This window comes from Chiloscyllium punctatum, chromosome 41 (genome assembly GCF_047496795.1).
Source record: "Chiloscyllium punctatum isolate Juve2018m chromosome 41, sChiPun1.3, whole genome shotgun sequence".
NCBI classification, from domain to species: domain Eukaryota; kingdom Metazoa; phylum Chordata; class Chondrichthyes; order Orectolobiformes; family Hemiscylliidae; genus Chiloscyllium; species Chiloscyllium punctatum.
Window position 1 is genome coordinate 8811350 of NC_092779.1, and position 16864 is coordinate 8828213.

The following is a 16864-nucleotide window of genomic DNA, read 5'->3' on the forward strand; positions in this document are numbered from 1 at the left end:
CATTAACCTAAGCACATTATACATTAGTACATCTTGGATCTACTTAGCTTCTTTCAGTGTAATTCTGTTTGTGATTATTTTGCATCTTAATGCTTTTTTATTAGCTCTCTTTGTTGCATTTCAGTGCCACATTTCAAGCCTGTATTCTCTAGAGTTTAAGAAGAAGACAGCAGGTCTGATTGAAATGTATAACGTTCTAACAGGGCTGAACAGACATGATGCAAAGAGGATGTTCTCCCTGGCTGAGGAGTCTAGAACCAGAGGACATAGCCTCAGGATATGGGTAGACCATTTGGGATTGAGATGAGGAAACATATCATTCACTCGAAGGGTAATGAACCTAGGAAATTCACAAGCAAAGGAGGCTGTGGAGGCAAGTCACTGAAAGTATTCAAAAAAGAGATAAACATTTTGATTTCAAAGACATCGAGAGGAGGGGGAGAAAGCAGGGCAATGGTATTGCGACGGAAAATCAGGCATGATCTCATTGAATGGCTGAATGGCCTACTCCTGCTCAAAGTTTGTGAGAAGATTTGTAGCTCGGGTGCTCGTTGTTGTGGTTCTGTTCGCCGAGCTGGGAATTTGTGTTGCAGACGTTTTGTCCCCTGTCGAGGTGACTTCCTCAGTGCTTGGGAGCCTCCTGTGAAGCTCTTCTGTGATCTTTCCTCCGCCACTATAAATGCCGGAGGAAAGAGAACCGAAGCGCTTCACAGGAGGCTCCCAAGCACTGAGAATGTCACCTAGACAGGGGACAAAATGGCTGCAACACAAATTCCCAGTTTGATGAACAGAACCACAACAGCCTAAACCTGCTCCGAGCTTCTTTATTTCTATTCCCAATCTCTACATTTATACTCCATTTAGTATTTTTCCAACAGATTTATTTTTAATCTGTGACTGTGAGTTCTTTTACCCTTTCCTTCTCCACCCTATGACTCACTCAGCACTTTATGATAAATTTGTCTAATTTATTTCGTACCTCTGTTCTGAAGTACATCTTAATTGTCCCATACTAATAACAGTAGATAAAGAAATGAAGACAAATGTCTCCCCCAAGTACTCACTGAAGAATCGTGCTGATGTTCCAGATGTTTGCATTGTATAGGATGGGTTTTGCTAGTAACTCTGTATTGAGAGACATCAGTTAGAATTGCTGCTGGCTTTTTCTTGTGCAGTACAGTACTGAGCTCAGCTTTGTACAGTTGGTGCAATTAGTTTAATGTTCCTGGGTTCTCAGAACATCCATCTCCCGTCAGTGCAGTTGGTTTCGAATGAAAATTAAAAACAACTTGCATTCCTACGAGCTAATTTTCAAATTATTCACAATGTTGGGATGAGCAAACAAAATGCAGTTTTTAATAAAGAACATCTGGCACTTCTTTTTGAATCTTAGCTCAGTTGATGTCTGATGGATGGTGAATGTAGATAGAAACAACTCAAGCTAATTCTGCTCTTCGGATGAGAAAGATTCCAGTTGAGTTTTAAAAGCCTGATCAATCAAGAATTATGACATTTTAAAGAAGTAGAATTGTCAGCCAAATACGTGATTCTTTATTAGATTTAATGAAGTTAAATGAATCTACTGAGGCAGCTTATTCCTTTTATAGAAGTGTTTCAAAGCTATCAGCTTTTGAATAGTAATGAACGCAGTGCAGAGGAGATAAAAAATCATTAACTCTTAGGCAGCATCTAAAACTTCTGGTCACAAGTGACTTAAGTGCTCATAATTACACTGAAGTGAGTCAAAAAGAGACCAGTTTTCAGTTTTTTTCTATAATACCGAGCCGAATATCCATTTATTCCTTATAAATTACAAAGAGTCCTTCCCTGAAAGAAATGGACAGTAAAAATTTCCCTGAAAATATTCCGAGCAGCTAAAGTGCACACATTGTGTTTCGTTCCATGTCTAGAGTTGGACATCTTCACTGAAGTAGATTTGGGGTTTAGTATCACCTCTCAGATGTGAGGTTAGAGATGCGATGAGCAAATCGGCACCATCCAGGACAAAGCAGCCCAATTATTGACACACTGTCCACCACCTTCAACGTTCACTTCCATCACCATTGATGCACAGTAGCAGCAATGTGTTCCAACTATATCACGTACTGTGGCAGCACTCCAAGGTTCCTCTGACTTCACCTTAGTGAGCTACAGAAAAGGGTCTTCAGCCCATCATATCTGTGCCAGTCAAAAACAGGCACCTAACTATTCAAGTCCCATCTTTCAGCACTTGACCAACAACCTTTGTTTGCCTTAGCATCATAAGTGCACATCTAAATACTTCTAAATATTATGAAGGTTTCTGCCCCTATTAACCTTACAGCCAGCAAGTTGCAGATTCCCATCAGCCTCTGGGTGAAAACATTTCCAAACCCACAACCATTTCCATCCAAAGAGACAAGGGCAGCAGATGCATGGGAACACCACCATCTGCAAGTTCCCCTCCAACGTACTCACTATCTGACTTGGGAATATATCGTCATTCCTTCTCTGTCGCTGGGTCGAAGTGTTGGAACCTCCTCCCCAGTGACATTGTCTGCCTACCTACAGCCAATGGACTGCAGCGGTTCAAGAAGGCAGCTCACCTCCACCTTCTCAAGGGCAACCAGGGGCAGGCAATAAATGCTGGGCCCAGCCCGTGACGCCACTTCCCATGAATGAACAACAAAAAATCAAAAAATCCATGGACTGGAATACAGAGTTCTTTTTCCAGTTAGCCATTGATTTTGAACCCAGCCTCAACTGGGTCTTCAAGACTAAACTTCCTGCTCCTTTTCAAAATAGCAGTCATCGGATCTTTTCCATCCACAAGAGAGGGCAGACCGGGAATCAGCTTAAATAGTATCTGAAAGACAGTGTCTGACTTCATCAGAATTACACTAATGTGATTTCAAAACCCAAATGCCTTGAGCAGGACTTGAACCTCCAGCCGTATGATTCAGGGTTGAGTATACTGCCTGCTGAGTAACAGTAGAAACAAATTTGCTTCCCTGAAATGTGTTAAATGCAACATGAGTTGCTTAAACCCATTTCCAAACCGACATGAATCAAAGTGTAACGCAAGTTGTTGCAAGTGATGAATTTTATTTTAAGGAGTTACACGGGTTAAAGTACAATGTTCACTTTTTGATGAACCCAGGAATTTGTAATGAGACTGAGGTTTAAGTTATGGTTAAGGGTTGCTGAGCAGTAACAATAAAGGAAACTTTATTCATCTTGCTCCAATCCTGCACAGGTTCCATTCTCCTACACTAAATAGCTTAAGTGCAAAATCTCATCCAAAAAAAACCTGCCAAATTGAACATGTCCATCTGCTGGATTTTAGAATGACGGCAATTGTTCACATTGCAATTGTTCAACAGCTCTGTCGAAATACAGTCAAATGGATTAATTCAAAGTCTATTCTCCTCAGCTAGCCCTGCATTCCGAAACCCACCCACACAGATTATTTTTCAGCTAGTTCCCATTTAGTGTTAACAGCCATCATTTCTGTAATGACCTTTATCAGAGCAATGCTCCACTGCAATCTTCTTCATATTGGAATCTTAATGAGCACTATTCTTGGAAATGCTTAATCATCTTTTTCAAGTTCTGACTTTTCACTGGATGAGGTTGGAACTGAAGTGTAAATTGTTGCATGCAATTGTCCTATTGCATTTTCCAATTTGTCAATTTTCATCTCTTTCCAAGCTGCATTAACTGGATTTGAGAAAATCCCTGCAATGTTCTGATTGCATGTTCATTGTGTCACGCTGTAGTCTCTTTCCTAGTTCCCTGAAATCCAGCAAAGGTCCTAGCAAGCTGAGCGTTAAAAGGTATCTTACACATAAAGCACACCAGTATTTCAAATTCATAACTACACTGTGGTAAAAATCAAAATCACCAGTGTGTGTGTGTGTGTGTGTGTATATAACTGGTATTTTAAGCTTAGGAGAAAAAAAAAACAAAGAGCATTCTGAAGAAGGGTCACTCGACCCGAAACATTAACTCTGCTTTCTCTTCATAGATGCTGTCAGGACTGATGGGCTTTTCCAGCAATTTCTGTTTTTGTTGCATATTGTGGGAAATGGTTCTCCTGCAGAAGTTACAGTCACATCGGGAACAATACCCTTTAATGCTGGGGAACATGTTTTACTTTTCTAACTCAGTTAAACAAGGCCTTGCCTTTGTATAAATGGCAGAAATAAGAAGCTAGGGATGGGCGATAAAGTAGCCTCATCTGTGACGCCTACATCCATGAACGAATAAATAAAAGTAAAAGTGCAAAGCCTCTGACTATCGGAGAATGAATGCAGTGCACAGAGGGAGGCATTTCCTATTGGTTCTAAAATGCAACATTGTAATGGTTCCCAAAAGGTTGGTAGGAGAAAACCATTTGCTTTTGTAAAGGTCTAAATACAGGTCAGACAGTAATGTCATGATGATGTATAAAGTAAGCAATATTGACATCAGCAACCCCATTCAACTCAGACTCAGAGATGATGGAATAACGTGTTAGGGAGTTGTATTACAGAGTGTAATGTTTAATAATCTGTAAATAAAATAATTTATTGGGATTCCCCGAGAATCAGACAGTACTCACTATATGGTAAGGCCAGAAAAATCTCAAGTGGAGACAGTGTGGTGCAAAGGACAGTCTCTGAACCACAGCAGCTGGGCAGCCTGAGTCGCAGCCCATGAAAACTGACCAACTTGACACCCAATTTGATCACCATTATTGGATCACCCATAATCATTATGTTGGGGGTTACCACTGACCAGAAATTGAACTGGACCCGCCATATAAACACAGTGCCGACAAGGATAGGTCAGGGGCTAGGAACGCTATGGCGAGTAGCTCACCTTCTGACTCCCCAAAGCCTGTCCAGCATCTACAAGGCACAAGCCGGGAGTGTGATGGAATACTCTCCACCTGCCAGAATGAGTGCAGCTCCAACAACACTCAAGAAGCTTGATGCCATCTAGAACAACGCAACCCATTTGATTGGCACCACATCCACAAGCACCCACTCCTTCCATGAAACAATTGCACACAGACCAGTTTTCCATCAGCAAGTCACCCTTCATTGACATGTGCAGAATGCATGAGCTCTGACCAACCAGCTCAGTGCCAGTCCTTGATATAGGAGACTCTCTGAATCTCATGTTTATTTTTTTAATTAAACAATTCGCAGTTTACAAAACAATTAACGTTAACAGCTGTATACAAAGAAATAGCAATTTTACAAGGAAGGGGAATGGTAAAGCCAGGCCCCAAACCCTGACGTTCAACCAGTTTTCAGGGAAATGAGGACAACCCTCAAATCCCATCTCATGTTTACATTTGTCAGCCAGGGCTCCCTGGTTGGCCCAGGTTAACAACTCAATAATGGACCTCATAGTCAATGAGATCCACCTGACCCTCATTTCAATCACTACACTCCAACACCAACGTTCAGTAGCAGCAGTGTGTACCATCCACAAGATGCACTGCAGAAATTCGCCAAGGCTCCTTAGATAGACAGCACCTTTCAAACCCACAATCACTTTCATCTAGAAGGACAAGGGCAACAGTTCCATGGGAACACCAACCCCTGCAGGTTCCCCTGCAAGGTCCTCCCCATAGTGACTTGGAAATATATCTCCATTCCATCACTGTTGCTGGGTCAAAATCCTGGAACTTACTCCCCAGTGACATCGTGGATCTATCCACAGCACATGGACCACAGCAGTTCAAGAAAGCAGCTCATCTTCTCAAGAACAACTAGGGACAGGCAATGAATGCTAGACCAGCCACAGAGGCCTACATCCCACAGATGAACTAAAAATAGAGTTTGATCAGCAAAGGAAAATCAAACCAGGTGATTGGTTATAATTCTAATTTTCTTGTCCTGTCTGCTGGCTCCAAATGGAAAACAAGGATTGTCCATGAGCTTGGCCAATCAGTGAACAGGATTTACAGCCAAGTTCGAAAGAAGAGTCACATTGAACTTGAAGGACTCAAAATGTTAACTGTTTCTTTCTTCATAGTTGCTGCCAGACCTGCTGAGTTTCTCCAGGACTCACTGTTTTTATTTCCAGTGCTGAGTGCCAGTCTGATTCTCAAGATATCCCCCAGTTCAGCAAAGAAACAAAGATGTTTCAGGTGGTTAATGTGAAACACTGGAGACTGGTGCAATAGAGAATTTTGCTGTTGAGATTAAACTGCATTGTTGGCAAAAGGTTGTGTAGAACATAGGTTTCCATGTAATTAGGTTGCTGAGTTATTTTGATGCTAATATAGGATGCCCCAAGTAAATAATATTTTACAATGTGATGTTCTGTCTTGATGAATGCAACCCTAAACTTTAAAGTTAATTCAGTTTAGATTTAGAATCCAAACAGTGCGGAAGCAGGCCATTCAGCCCACACATCCCTGGACCCTATGCGGGCAATTTAGCATGGCCAATCCATGCTTCTCATTTCTGTTTATCCACATCTGTCAGAATATTCCTGTGTTTCCTCATGTGCTTGTTCAGCTTCCCCCAACATTCATTCTTGCTGTTAAACATACTTCAATATGCTTACTGGATATCAAGCATTTGAGATTTAAACTCTAACAGTGACATATTTAATTTTCCAAACAACCTTTCATTGAATCAAATATTACACACTTGGGAATATCGGAAGCAGTTCAGAGGAGGATCACTAGATTGATTCCAGAGATGAGGGGGTTGTCTTATGAAGAAAGGTTGGGCAGTTTAGGCATATACTCTTTAGAGTTTAAAAGAGTGAGAGAGATCTAATTGAGGTATACACACCGATGCTAAATAGGATTGAACATGGACATAGAAAGGATGCTTCCTCATGTGCAGCAATGAGCAGTCATAGTTTTAGGATAACAGTAGTAGTTTTAACCAGAGATGTGGAGGCATTATTCCTCTCAATGGTTTGTGAATCTATGGTATCTATGGTATCCAGGGTGCAATGGATGCTGGTACATTGACGTTATAGAGGTTTATAAAAATATGAGGGGCATGGATAGGGTGAATTGGGATTGGGTAGTCCAAACCTAGAGGGCATAGGTGTAAGGTGTTTAACCATTGGTGCAAACCCATTGTACTGAATGGGCAGGTTGGGACTGTCATAATTTTTTATGAGAATTTCACTGTATAACATAAATCACATAAATGCTGGAAATACTCAGCAGGTCTGGCAGCATCTGTGGAGAGAAACATTCTGGGTTGAGATAATCTTTCATCAGAACAGATTTATGTGCAGTATTTGCTAATATGTTGTAAGAAGCTTTTCACTATACGAGTTTGTCAGCTGTCGAGTACTTACCCACCAACAAAATAAACGTCTTTTTCATACGTGCCAGACTTGTAACTCCTGTTCTGTCTTTTTGGCATTTCCAGCTTCACTCTGATGTTGACAAAGGAGACGGCACTCTTAAATACATTCTGTCAGGCGATGGAGCTGGAACAGTATTCACCATTGATGAGAACACTGGGGACATTCACGCCTTAAAGAAAATGGACCGGGAGGAGAAATCTTTTTATACATTGCGTGCTCAAGCCATTGAAAGACGGACCGGGAGGCCCGTGGAACCAGAATCTGAATTTATTATCAAGATCCATGATATTAATGACAACGAACCAAAGTTTTCAAAGGAATTGTATATGGCCACTGTTCCTGAAATGTCTGATGTTGGTAAGTTTAAGTAAGGACATTATGTGGATTAAAAAAGTAGAAAAATATTCAATACCTATAAATTATCCCAATCGGAATAGAACTTTGTTAATTAGCAATGTTATAAACTGCTCGATGGAACCATTTTCATCAGAAATAAATCTATTTCCCACTCAATGTGTCCATTCTAACAAAGACCTCATGTTCTGATATATCAGAATAACGTTGATCGTCCCCAGGATGCAATAAAACTTTCTATTGTGCATCTTTATGTGCTACCCTAACCTCAGAATAGCATTCCAGTGCACCATTTCAGTTTGCCCCAACACTGTTTCCAATCTGTAGGAATTGGTGATCAGCACTAAGCCAATCCCACTCAATGGGAAGTACTCAAATGCATTATTCATTTGAAAAGGGGGAAAGGTTTGCATTTATATTTGCATCTTTAACCACCTCAGAATGTACCAAACTGTGTTACAGTCAGTGAAGTACTTTCAAAGTTTTGTGATAAAGGAATTACTGGGACCACGGCAAGACCCCCCAAACAACAATGTGATGATGAATTAATCATTTATTTTTGTGACGTTGATCAAGGGATAAATATTGTCCAGGATATTGAGGATAACTCTCCTACTCTTTAAAATAGTGTGCAATGTTTTATGACTGACAAGAGAGCAAATTGTGAAAACAAAATCATACACTCGCTATCAGTAGAAGCCTGGTGTTCCACAACCTTTCTGCTGAATGATAAATGAGATTCATTTGTTTGGTGAAAGCAATCTCTAAGGAAAATGGTATTCTATTGCATTGAGTAGAATAAATTCAGAAGGTTTGGAGGGTGGAGAAGTCAGAGGAATAAAATCTTCAAGTGGACCTGACAAGGTGAATCCTGAGAGGCAATTGCCTGTCTGGAGAGTCCAGACTGGTACACAACAACTCCATCCTCCTGGATTATCCTGATCCACTACAAATCACCTTCCATCACAATAAATCCATGTCAGGTGCCATCTCCCTGGCCCTACATTCATCCCTAGATATTCTGGATAACAAGTTTACTATGTCAGTGCCCGCTTTACTGATGTTAGCCCTGACTTCAATACCATAATTCCAACCAAACTCAACTCCAAACTCCGAGATCTAGAACTCTGCTCCCCCCTCTCCAACTGGATCCTCAACATCCTGACCTCAGATTGCAATCAATAAGGATAGCGACACTGCCTCCTCCATGATAGTCCTGAGCACCCATGCCCAGCTACCCAGCCCCTTACTATATTCCTTATTCACTCACAGCTGTTTGGCCAAAGTCAGCTCTAACTTCATTTACAAGTTTGCTGTAATGGGTCAGATCTCAAACAATGACAAGACAGAGTACAGGGTAGAGACAGCTTAACGGCATGGTGAAAAGACGACAATCTCTCCCTCAATGTCAGCAAAACGAAGGAGCTGGTCATCAACTTCAGGAAGCAGAGTGGAGGACACGCCCCTGTTTGTATCAACGGTGCTGAGGTGGAGATGGCCGAGAACTTCAAGTTCTTAGGAGTAAGTATCATCAACAGTCTGTCCTGGTCCATCCGCGTCGACACTACAGTCAAGAAAGCACAACAATGGCTCTACTTCCTCTGAAGGTGAAGGAAGTTCAGCATATCTACAAATACACTTACCAATTTTTATAGATCCCCATAGAAAGCATTATTCCCAGATGCATCACAGCTTGGTACAGCATCTGCTCCACCCAAGACCGCAAAAAAATTACAGAAAGTTGGGAACCCAGCCCAGTCCTTCATGAAAACAGCCTCCCATCCATTGACTCCGTCTACACTTCCCACTGTCTTGGGAAAGCAGCCAATGTCAAAGACCCCTCCTACCTCGGTTATGTTCTATTCCATTGGGCAGAAAATGCAAAAGTTTGGAAACATATACCATTAGATTTAAGAACAACTTCTTCCCCAGTGTTATCAGAATTATGAATGGACCTCCCTTATATTAGAGTTGATCTTTCTCTGCACCTTCTCTGTAGCTGTAGCACTATATTTTGCCTTCTATTCTATTATGCTTAGGTAAGGTACGATTTGTCTGGTTAGCACACAAAACAATATTTTTCACTGTATTTTGGTACATGTGACAATAATAAATTGAATCAAATCAAATCATATTAAACTTGAGACACAATTTCACGATATGGGTCATTGAAAACTGAAAAAAAGAAATGTCTTCATTTGGTGAGTTACAAATCTTTGGATTCTCTCTCTCCAGAGAGTTGTGGCTGTTGTTAAAGTCACAGAGTCATAGGATCAAACGGCATGGAAACAGACCATTCAGTTCAACCAGTCCATGCCAAACATAATCCCAAACTAAACTAGTCCCATATGGCCTGCTTCTGGCTCATATCCCTCCAAACCTTTCCTATGCATGTACTTATCCAAATGTCTTTTAAATATTGCAATTATACCCACATCCACCATTTCCTCAGGAAGTTCATTCCACACACAATCCCTCGTGTCATTTTTAAATCTCTCCCCCTCACCTTAAGAATGTCTTGAAATTCCCCATCCTCGGGAAGAGACAACTATCATTAATTCTATCTATGTTAAAAATAAATAAGATTGAGATTGAGATACCTGGTCATTCAGAGAATCAAAGATGGTGTTGAGCTCAGTAAGTGTGTATCCAATCTAACTTATCAATACTATCCACAGGTATCTGATTCATGGAAGAACAATTTAATGGTGACTCTTAATCTAAATCCAAACAGTTCATTTGCAGAACTTTAAATATCTTAGAGCTCGTACAAGAACTCTCTGTGGAATGAACCACATTATACTCTATCTCTGCCCACAGATTAAAGCAATCAAGCGATGTGCAAGGATCAGTTACCAGGCTAGCATATTTAAACACAGATGAAGACAGACAGTACAATGGTATCTGGGTATAGGACAGGAAAGTAGAGTTTAAGATCAGCTATGAAATTGGAGCAGACTGGATGAGTTGAATGGTGTACTCCTACTATTTTAGTTAACAAGAAAGAAATGCAACATGTACAGGTTTATTTCTCTTTGTAGGGAAGCAATGCTTGGGAAATCTTTATCAGGGTGAGGAACACAGTGGTGGCTCAGTGGTTAGCACTGCTACCTTACAACGTCAGGGACCTAGGTTCAATTCTAGCCTTAGGTGACTGTCTGTGTGGAGTTTGCGCATTCTCCCCGTGTCTGCATGGGTTTCCTCCAGCTGCTCTGGTTCCCTCCCATAATCCAAAAATGTGCAAGTTGGATGAATTGGCCATGCTAAATTGCCCATAGTGTTCAGGTGGTTAGGTGCATTAGTCAGGGATAAGTGTCGAGTAATAGGGTAGGGGAACGGGTCGGGGTGGGTTACTCTTTGGAAGGCCGGTGTGGACTTGTTGGATCAAAATGCCTGTTTCCTTACAGTAAGGATTCTATGAAGGTGAAATGGTGCAGCATTCAGAATTAAGTCAACATCACTATCAAGGGAAATTCTGACTAGATTCCCCACAGTGTGGAAACAGGTCCTTCGGCCCAACAAGTCCACACCAACACACCCCCCCATCCCCGTTCTGACTAATGCACCTGACACTATAGGCAACTTAGCATGGTCAATTCACCTGACCTGCACATCTTTTGGAATGTGGGAAGAAACCGGAGCACCCGGAGGAAACCCACACAGACAGTTGCCCAAGGCTGGAATCGAATCTGGGACCTTTGTGCTGTGAGGCAGCAGTGCTAACTACTTAGCCACCATGCCACCAAAATTCAGCAAAGAGATTATGAAGTGAATTGGTTTATGAGAGAATTCTGAGTCACTGGGACACATAAACTGAAAGGCTATTCCCTAGCATTGGAATGCTAAAGGTAAAGTTACCATAGTCCTACCAGACTATAAGACTACTCTCTCATTAGAAAGAAATAACTGGTGACGAATTAACCTGAGGGTCACCATGCCCCAGGCGAGGGGAGAGATTGTGAAGGGCAGTCGTCTATGGTAACCTCACCCATGCCATGCATCACAACCAGCTGACTAGTCAACTGAGCTAACTGACCTCCTGTTAGAATGAAGCAAGATAGGGAACAAGCCATAAAGCAGAAGAGCAGAAAGGCATGTGAAGGATGACTCAGTTCAGGTTGCTGAGAGATTGCTGACCTGGGATTTGATTACAAGGTTTATAAGATTATGTCAACTCTTCTTAAAGTACTTAGCAAAGGATTCCACCATGGTGATGGAGAAATGAATAATACCGAGGGTGACAAGAAGCATCCAGACCAGCTTGAAAGGAATCTAACATAGTTGGACACATTGTTTGGTAATTTTTAACAGAATGATCTTTGTATTAGAGAGAATGTAAAACTCAAACAATGTATTTCCTGACAATGCACGTGGACATGAAGTTTGACTATAACACACAACATAAAATATACAATAAATACATTAAGGGCTATAATTTTAAAGGATGTATTGGAGGAGAGAGATCTGTGGATATATGTACATGGATCATTGGAAAGGGTAGAACAAGTGGAGAGAGCAGTTGCTAAATCACAGTGTATCCTGTGACGCCTTCCTGCCTTTTCTCTGTAACCTGTACCCCTCTTGAATGCCTCAATTGATCATGTCTCCACCACATTTCCAGGCAGTGCCTTCCAGACCCGAGCCACCTGTTTGAAAGGTTTCTTTCTTATTTCTTGTTGATTTGATTAGTTTAGGATCAGAAATAATTTTTTTTCCAATGCACTCTGTCAAGAGTGGTCAAGATTTTGGAAACTTCTATCTGATCTTTTCTTAGCCTTCTGCTCCCCAAGGACGACACTCCTGATGTCTCCATCATGTGAGGTGTTTCATTTCTTGAACTATTCTTGGAAATCTTTTTTGCGCTGTCTCCAACGTACTCACATCTTCGCAATGGTGTGGCGCCCACAATACTCAGGTTGAGGTGTGAACAACTGTCTAATAGAAGCTCAGCATTAAGTGGCATCAAGGCAGCATTTAATCAAGGTTGGCATCCCTAGCTAAACTGGAATCAATGGGAACCAGCAGGAAAAAGGTCTCTGCTGGTTGGCGTTATATCTGGCACAAAGGAGGATTGTTGTGTTTGTTGAAGGTCAGACATTTCAGCTCTGAAACATCTTACACAGCACCTTCAAAACCCAAGACCACTTCCATCTCGAAGAAAAAGGCAGCAGATACATGGGAACACCACCCCCTGTACGTTCCACTCCAAGCCACTGACCATCCTGTCTTGGAAATATATCGCTGTTCCATCAGTGTTGTTGGGTCAAAATCCTGAATTCCCTCCCTAAGGGCATTGTGGGTTTATCTACAGCACATGGACTGCAGGGGTTCAAGAAGGCAGCTCACCCCCACCTTCTCAAGGATGACTAGGGACAGTCAATAGATATTAGCCCAGCCAGCGATACCCATATCCCATAAATGCAAAGAAAAGTAATACAGCACAAAAGGAAACTATTCATCCTACTGTTACTGCCCCATACTCCATGGCAGCTTTACTAAACAAAAGCAGAAAATGTTGGATATTCTTCATCAGACAGCTTCTACGGGGAGAGAAACAGGACATTAGATTATGCAGATTCCTGATGAAGGGCTTTTGCCTAGGACATCGATTTTCCTGCTCCTTGGATGCTGCCTGACCTGCTGTGCTTTTCCAGCACCACTCCAATCCAGACTATGCAGATCCCAGCATGTTTGAAGGTTAGGTTTGAGTGTGCTATGCAGCATATGGCAAATGGCCATTAATTGTCCTCTTCACCTCCACAGTTCTTTTACCCTGGTGGGGAGGAGGGAACCAGGTCAAGCCGGTAGCCTGGCAACATTTACTGAGCGAGCTAGTGTGGGGGTCGCTGGGGGAATAGGAATCCTCTGTCGGGATTTCCCATGCTCCCTGGAGCCAGCCCCTTTAATTTCATACCCACTCTTTTAACCAAACCATCTGCCTTCCCAACACCCCCTTCCCCCGCCAACACCAGCCTCTGAAATGCACACCCAAGCCCCCTACCTCACCCCATTTCCTCCCCCTTCCTTCACACTGTTGTTGCAAGCTGCCAGGTGTGTACTGCTAAAACCTCAATCTTCCAAACTGGCCACCTACCATGACATCCTCTTCTTTGGAGAAATCACCGATGGGGCCACCAGCAGCCACTGCTCAATCTGAGAATCATCCGCCAAACAGTTTGACTGGCAGTTTCTGAAGGCCAGGATCTCCTCCCTGGCCTGAGCAGGAAGAAGGGGATGTCTCTCCTTGAACCATGGAACCCCCTCACCCCCATAGAGTGTCAAATGGCTGGGCCACAGCTGGATTGTAGATGAGTGAGCTCCAGGCAGACATCTTCAGAAGGCGGAAGGCTTTTGGAGGCCATGAGGTCTTGTGACCTCCCAACTCAGGGTCACTGAGTCAGACTGGTGACCTTTCATTTCTCACAGTTTTAACACAAGATCATCCCAGATACTGTCAGAAGTCACACCCCACCAGCTTACAGTCCAACAGGTTTATTTGAAATCACCCAAAGGTTTGGAGTGTAGCCCATTCTTCGGGTGCACTGCAAAAGCTCCAAAAGATTGTGTGACCTTTGACTTTGCCCACTCCAGTCGAACACCGGAACCTCCACATCATGGCATCCCAGGTACTGAACCTTGAAGCATTTAACAGCACTAGAAAAAGCTGTGATGTGACAGCATAAAACCTAAGAGCAGTTATACACATTGCTACAGAATACACTGCTCCAGACTATGGTGATACAGCAACAATGATACAAACAGATTTCAAGGTAATGTAACAATGTGCCAGGTATAAGCAAGTTTCAGCTGTTATAAATGGATCTCAAACCTCTTCCTTTCATTGTCTTGCTGCTGATTTGCAGACCATTGTCTAAGAATGCTCGTGCCAGGATTCAGATTCTATTTGCTATTGATGCAACTGCTCGTCAGCTTCAGTTTTGAGTGTGCGGGGTCTTGCTAGTGTAAGAGTACATTTATCATCCCTGCTGAGAAAGAATAGAGAACTTATATAAAAAAAAGTCAACATTCAGCTTGACAATGGTGAGCGTCAATACTCTGGTCCTCACTTATTAGCATCAAATTGCACAAATCAACAAAGTAAGCAAAAATCGAAACAACACAGGACATGATTATGTGTTATAAATCATGTGCTTTTTTGCCTATAAAGCCTGTCAAGTAGAATCAAAGGCTACTTTGCTTGAGTTATCAATGGGGTTTCAGCAGAGAACGCGTTCTGAATTGATGGTGTGTCACTGAGACAAAAGGGACACTGCAGATCCATTGCCAGTTAGTACCAAGTGTCACTCTGTGATCTCGCTTCCCATTCTCCACTCTGCCGCTGTAAGCTGCCTTCGCGAACAGACTATTTGATAGTACAGGCATTACAAAAACATGCAAACTTGCCCTCTGGTGGTGCCTACATGCAACCATCTTTCATTCAGTGAGGTCCCAAAGTGGAAAAGTGTGGCGCTGGAAAAAGCACAACAGGTCAGGCAGCATCCGAGGAGCAGGAGAATCAACGTTTCAGGCATAAACTCCTCAGATGCTGCCTGATCTTATGTGCTTTTCCAGCACCACACTGCTCAACTCTGACTCTCTAGCATCTGCAGTCCTCACTTTCTCCAAGATCCCAAAGTAGCCAAAGGAGGTGTATCAGTAGCAGGACACTGGTCAGAGTGGTGGAGACGTTTTTGCGAAGGTTTGGGCAGAGCTATGTTGGGTAGAAGGAGGTTTACAGAAAGAAAGGCTGTTATTCACAAAGCCTTTCAGAATCTCAGATGTAAGATCTGGAGAGTTCAATTTCACTTTAGTTGCAAGGCTTACATGAGTTTCAATTATACACCCCATTCTAAAAGGTCCTTCAGCATTACTTAACCACAAGATCACTCCAGGTATACGTTTTGTTTTCACAATATTATTACAACAAGTTAGAAAGAATAGTAATGAATATCCGCAGTGGATTAGTCAGCTGACATTGATAGACCAGTTCATGGCTCCTAGCTGACTGATTTCTCGTTCTGGTCTTTTTGACTGAAGCTGTTCTTCTGCATTCTCTTCTTACTGCTGCACATTGGATCATAATCCATTGCATAAAACCTTAAGACGTAAAACCATCAGAAAAAGGAACAGAAATAGGCTATTCAGCCCCATGAGCTGAAAATGTGTTGCTGGAAAAGCGCAGCAGGTCAGGCAGCATCCAAGAAACAGGAGAATCAACGTTTCAGGCATCAGCCCTTCTTCAGGAATGAGGAAAGTGTGTCCAGCAGGCTAAGATAAAAGGTAGGGAGGAGGGACTTGGGGGAGGGGCGTCGGGAATGCGATAGGTGGAGGGAGGTCAAGGTGAGGGTGATAGGCCGGAGTGGGGTGGGGGCGGAGAGGTCAGCCCCATGAGCCTACTCAGCCATCAATAGGATCATGCCTGATCTGACATTCCTCAAGTCCACTTTACGGCCTTTACCCCATAACCTTTGATTTCTCGACTGATCAAGAATCTCTCTATCTCAGCCTTAAATATACACAAGGACTCTGTCCCCGCTGCTCTCTGTGGCAAGGAGTTCCAAAGACTCACAGTCGTCTGAGAGAAGGAATTCCTCCTCATCTCAGTCTTAAATTGGTGCCTCTCTACACTGAGGGGTTGCCCTCTGGTCCTAGACTCTCCCATGAAGGGGCAGAATCTCTGAACTCTCATTGATTTGCCAACACACAAACAACACATGATAGGTCTCAGATTGGCACGATTATCTGCCTAATTCCTAATTTATTTACAACAACGATGGTCATCCGACTGACATCACTGCCTGTTCTCTTGTTGGTCACTTGTAGGAACATCCTTTCCCTTACAGCTTTTCGTTGTGCGTTTGTTCACTTCACAGATTCCCCCCTACGACAATGAGGAACACAATTGAGCTTATGTATGTCTGCTTATGTCTAATTGATACATCCAAAAGTTCTGGAAATTTCAATAGCCTATCAATAACTTCTAATACTTGTTTGGTAGTTAAAAAAAAAACCTGAATACTGTTGAAAGAAGACAAACTTCTCAAAACTGTTCATATTGCATCCTTTGCGCCAATTCACAAGAAATACCAAAGTCAATATAAACTGACATTGTACTGAATGACAAGGCTGCTTGGTTGGTAAATGGATCCTGACTAGTTAAATTTTAAACAATTCTTGGCAGTTATCTGTCAGTTAT

At 42.3% G+C, this 16864-nt stretch overlaps 1 protein-coding gene across 6 annotated transcripts in view; it reads left to right on the forward strand.

The window, feature by feature from the left end:
* The window catches only part of LOC140464828 (cadherin-6-like), a 217175-nt gene that overhangs the window by 83328 nt on the left and 116983 nt on the right, over nucleotides 1-16864 (forward strand). For all 6 annotated transcript variants that reach the window (XM_072560325.1, XM_072560323.1, XM_072560328.1 and 3 more), the window contains exon 3: nucleotides 7377-7671. In XM_072560325.1, the coding sequence (XP_072416426.1) occupies nucleotides 7377-7671 (295 nt within the window). The remainder of the gene's footprint in view (nucleotides 1-7376; nucleotides 7672-16864) is intronic.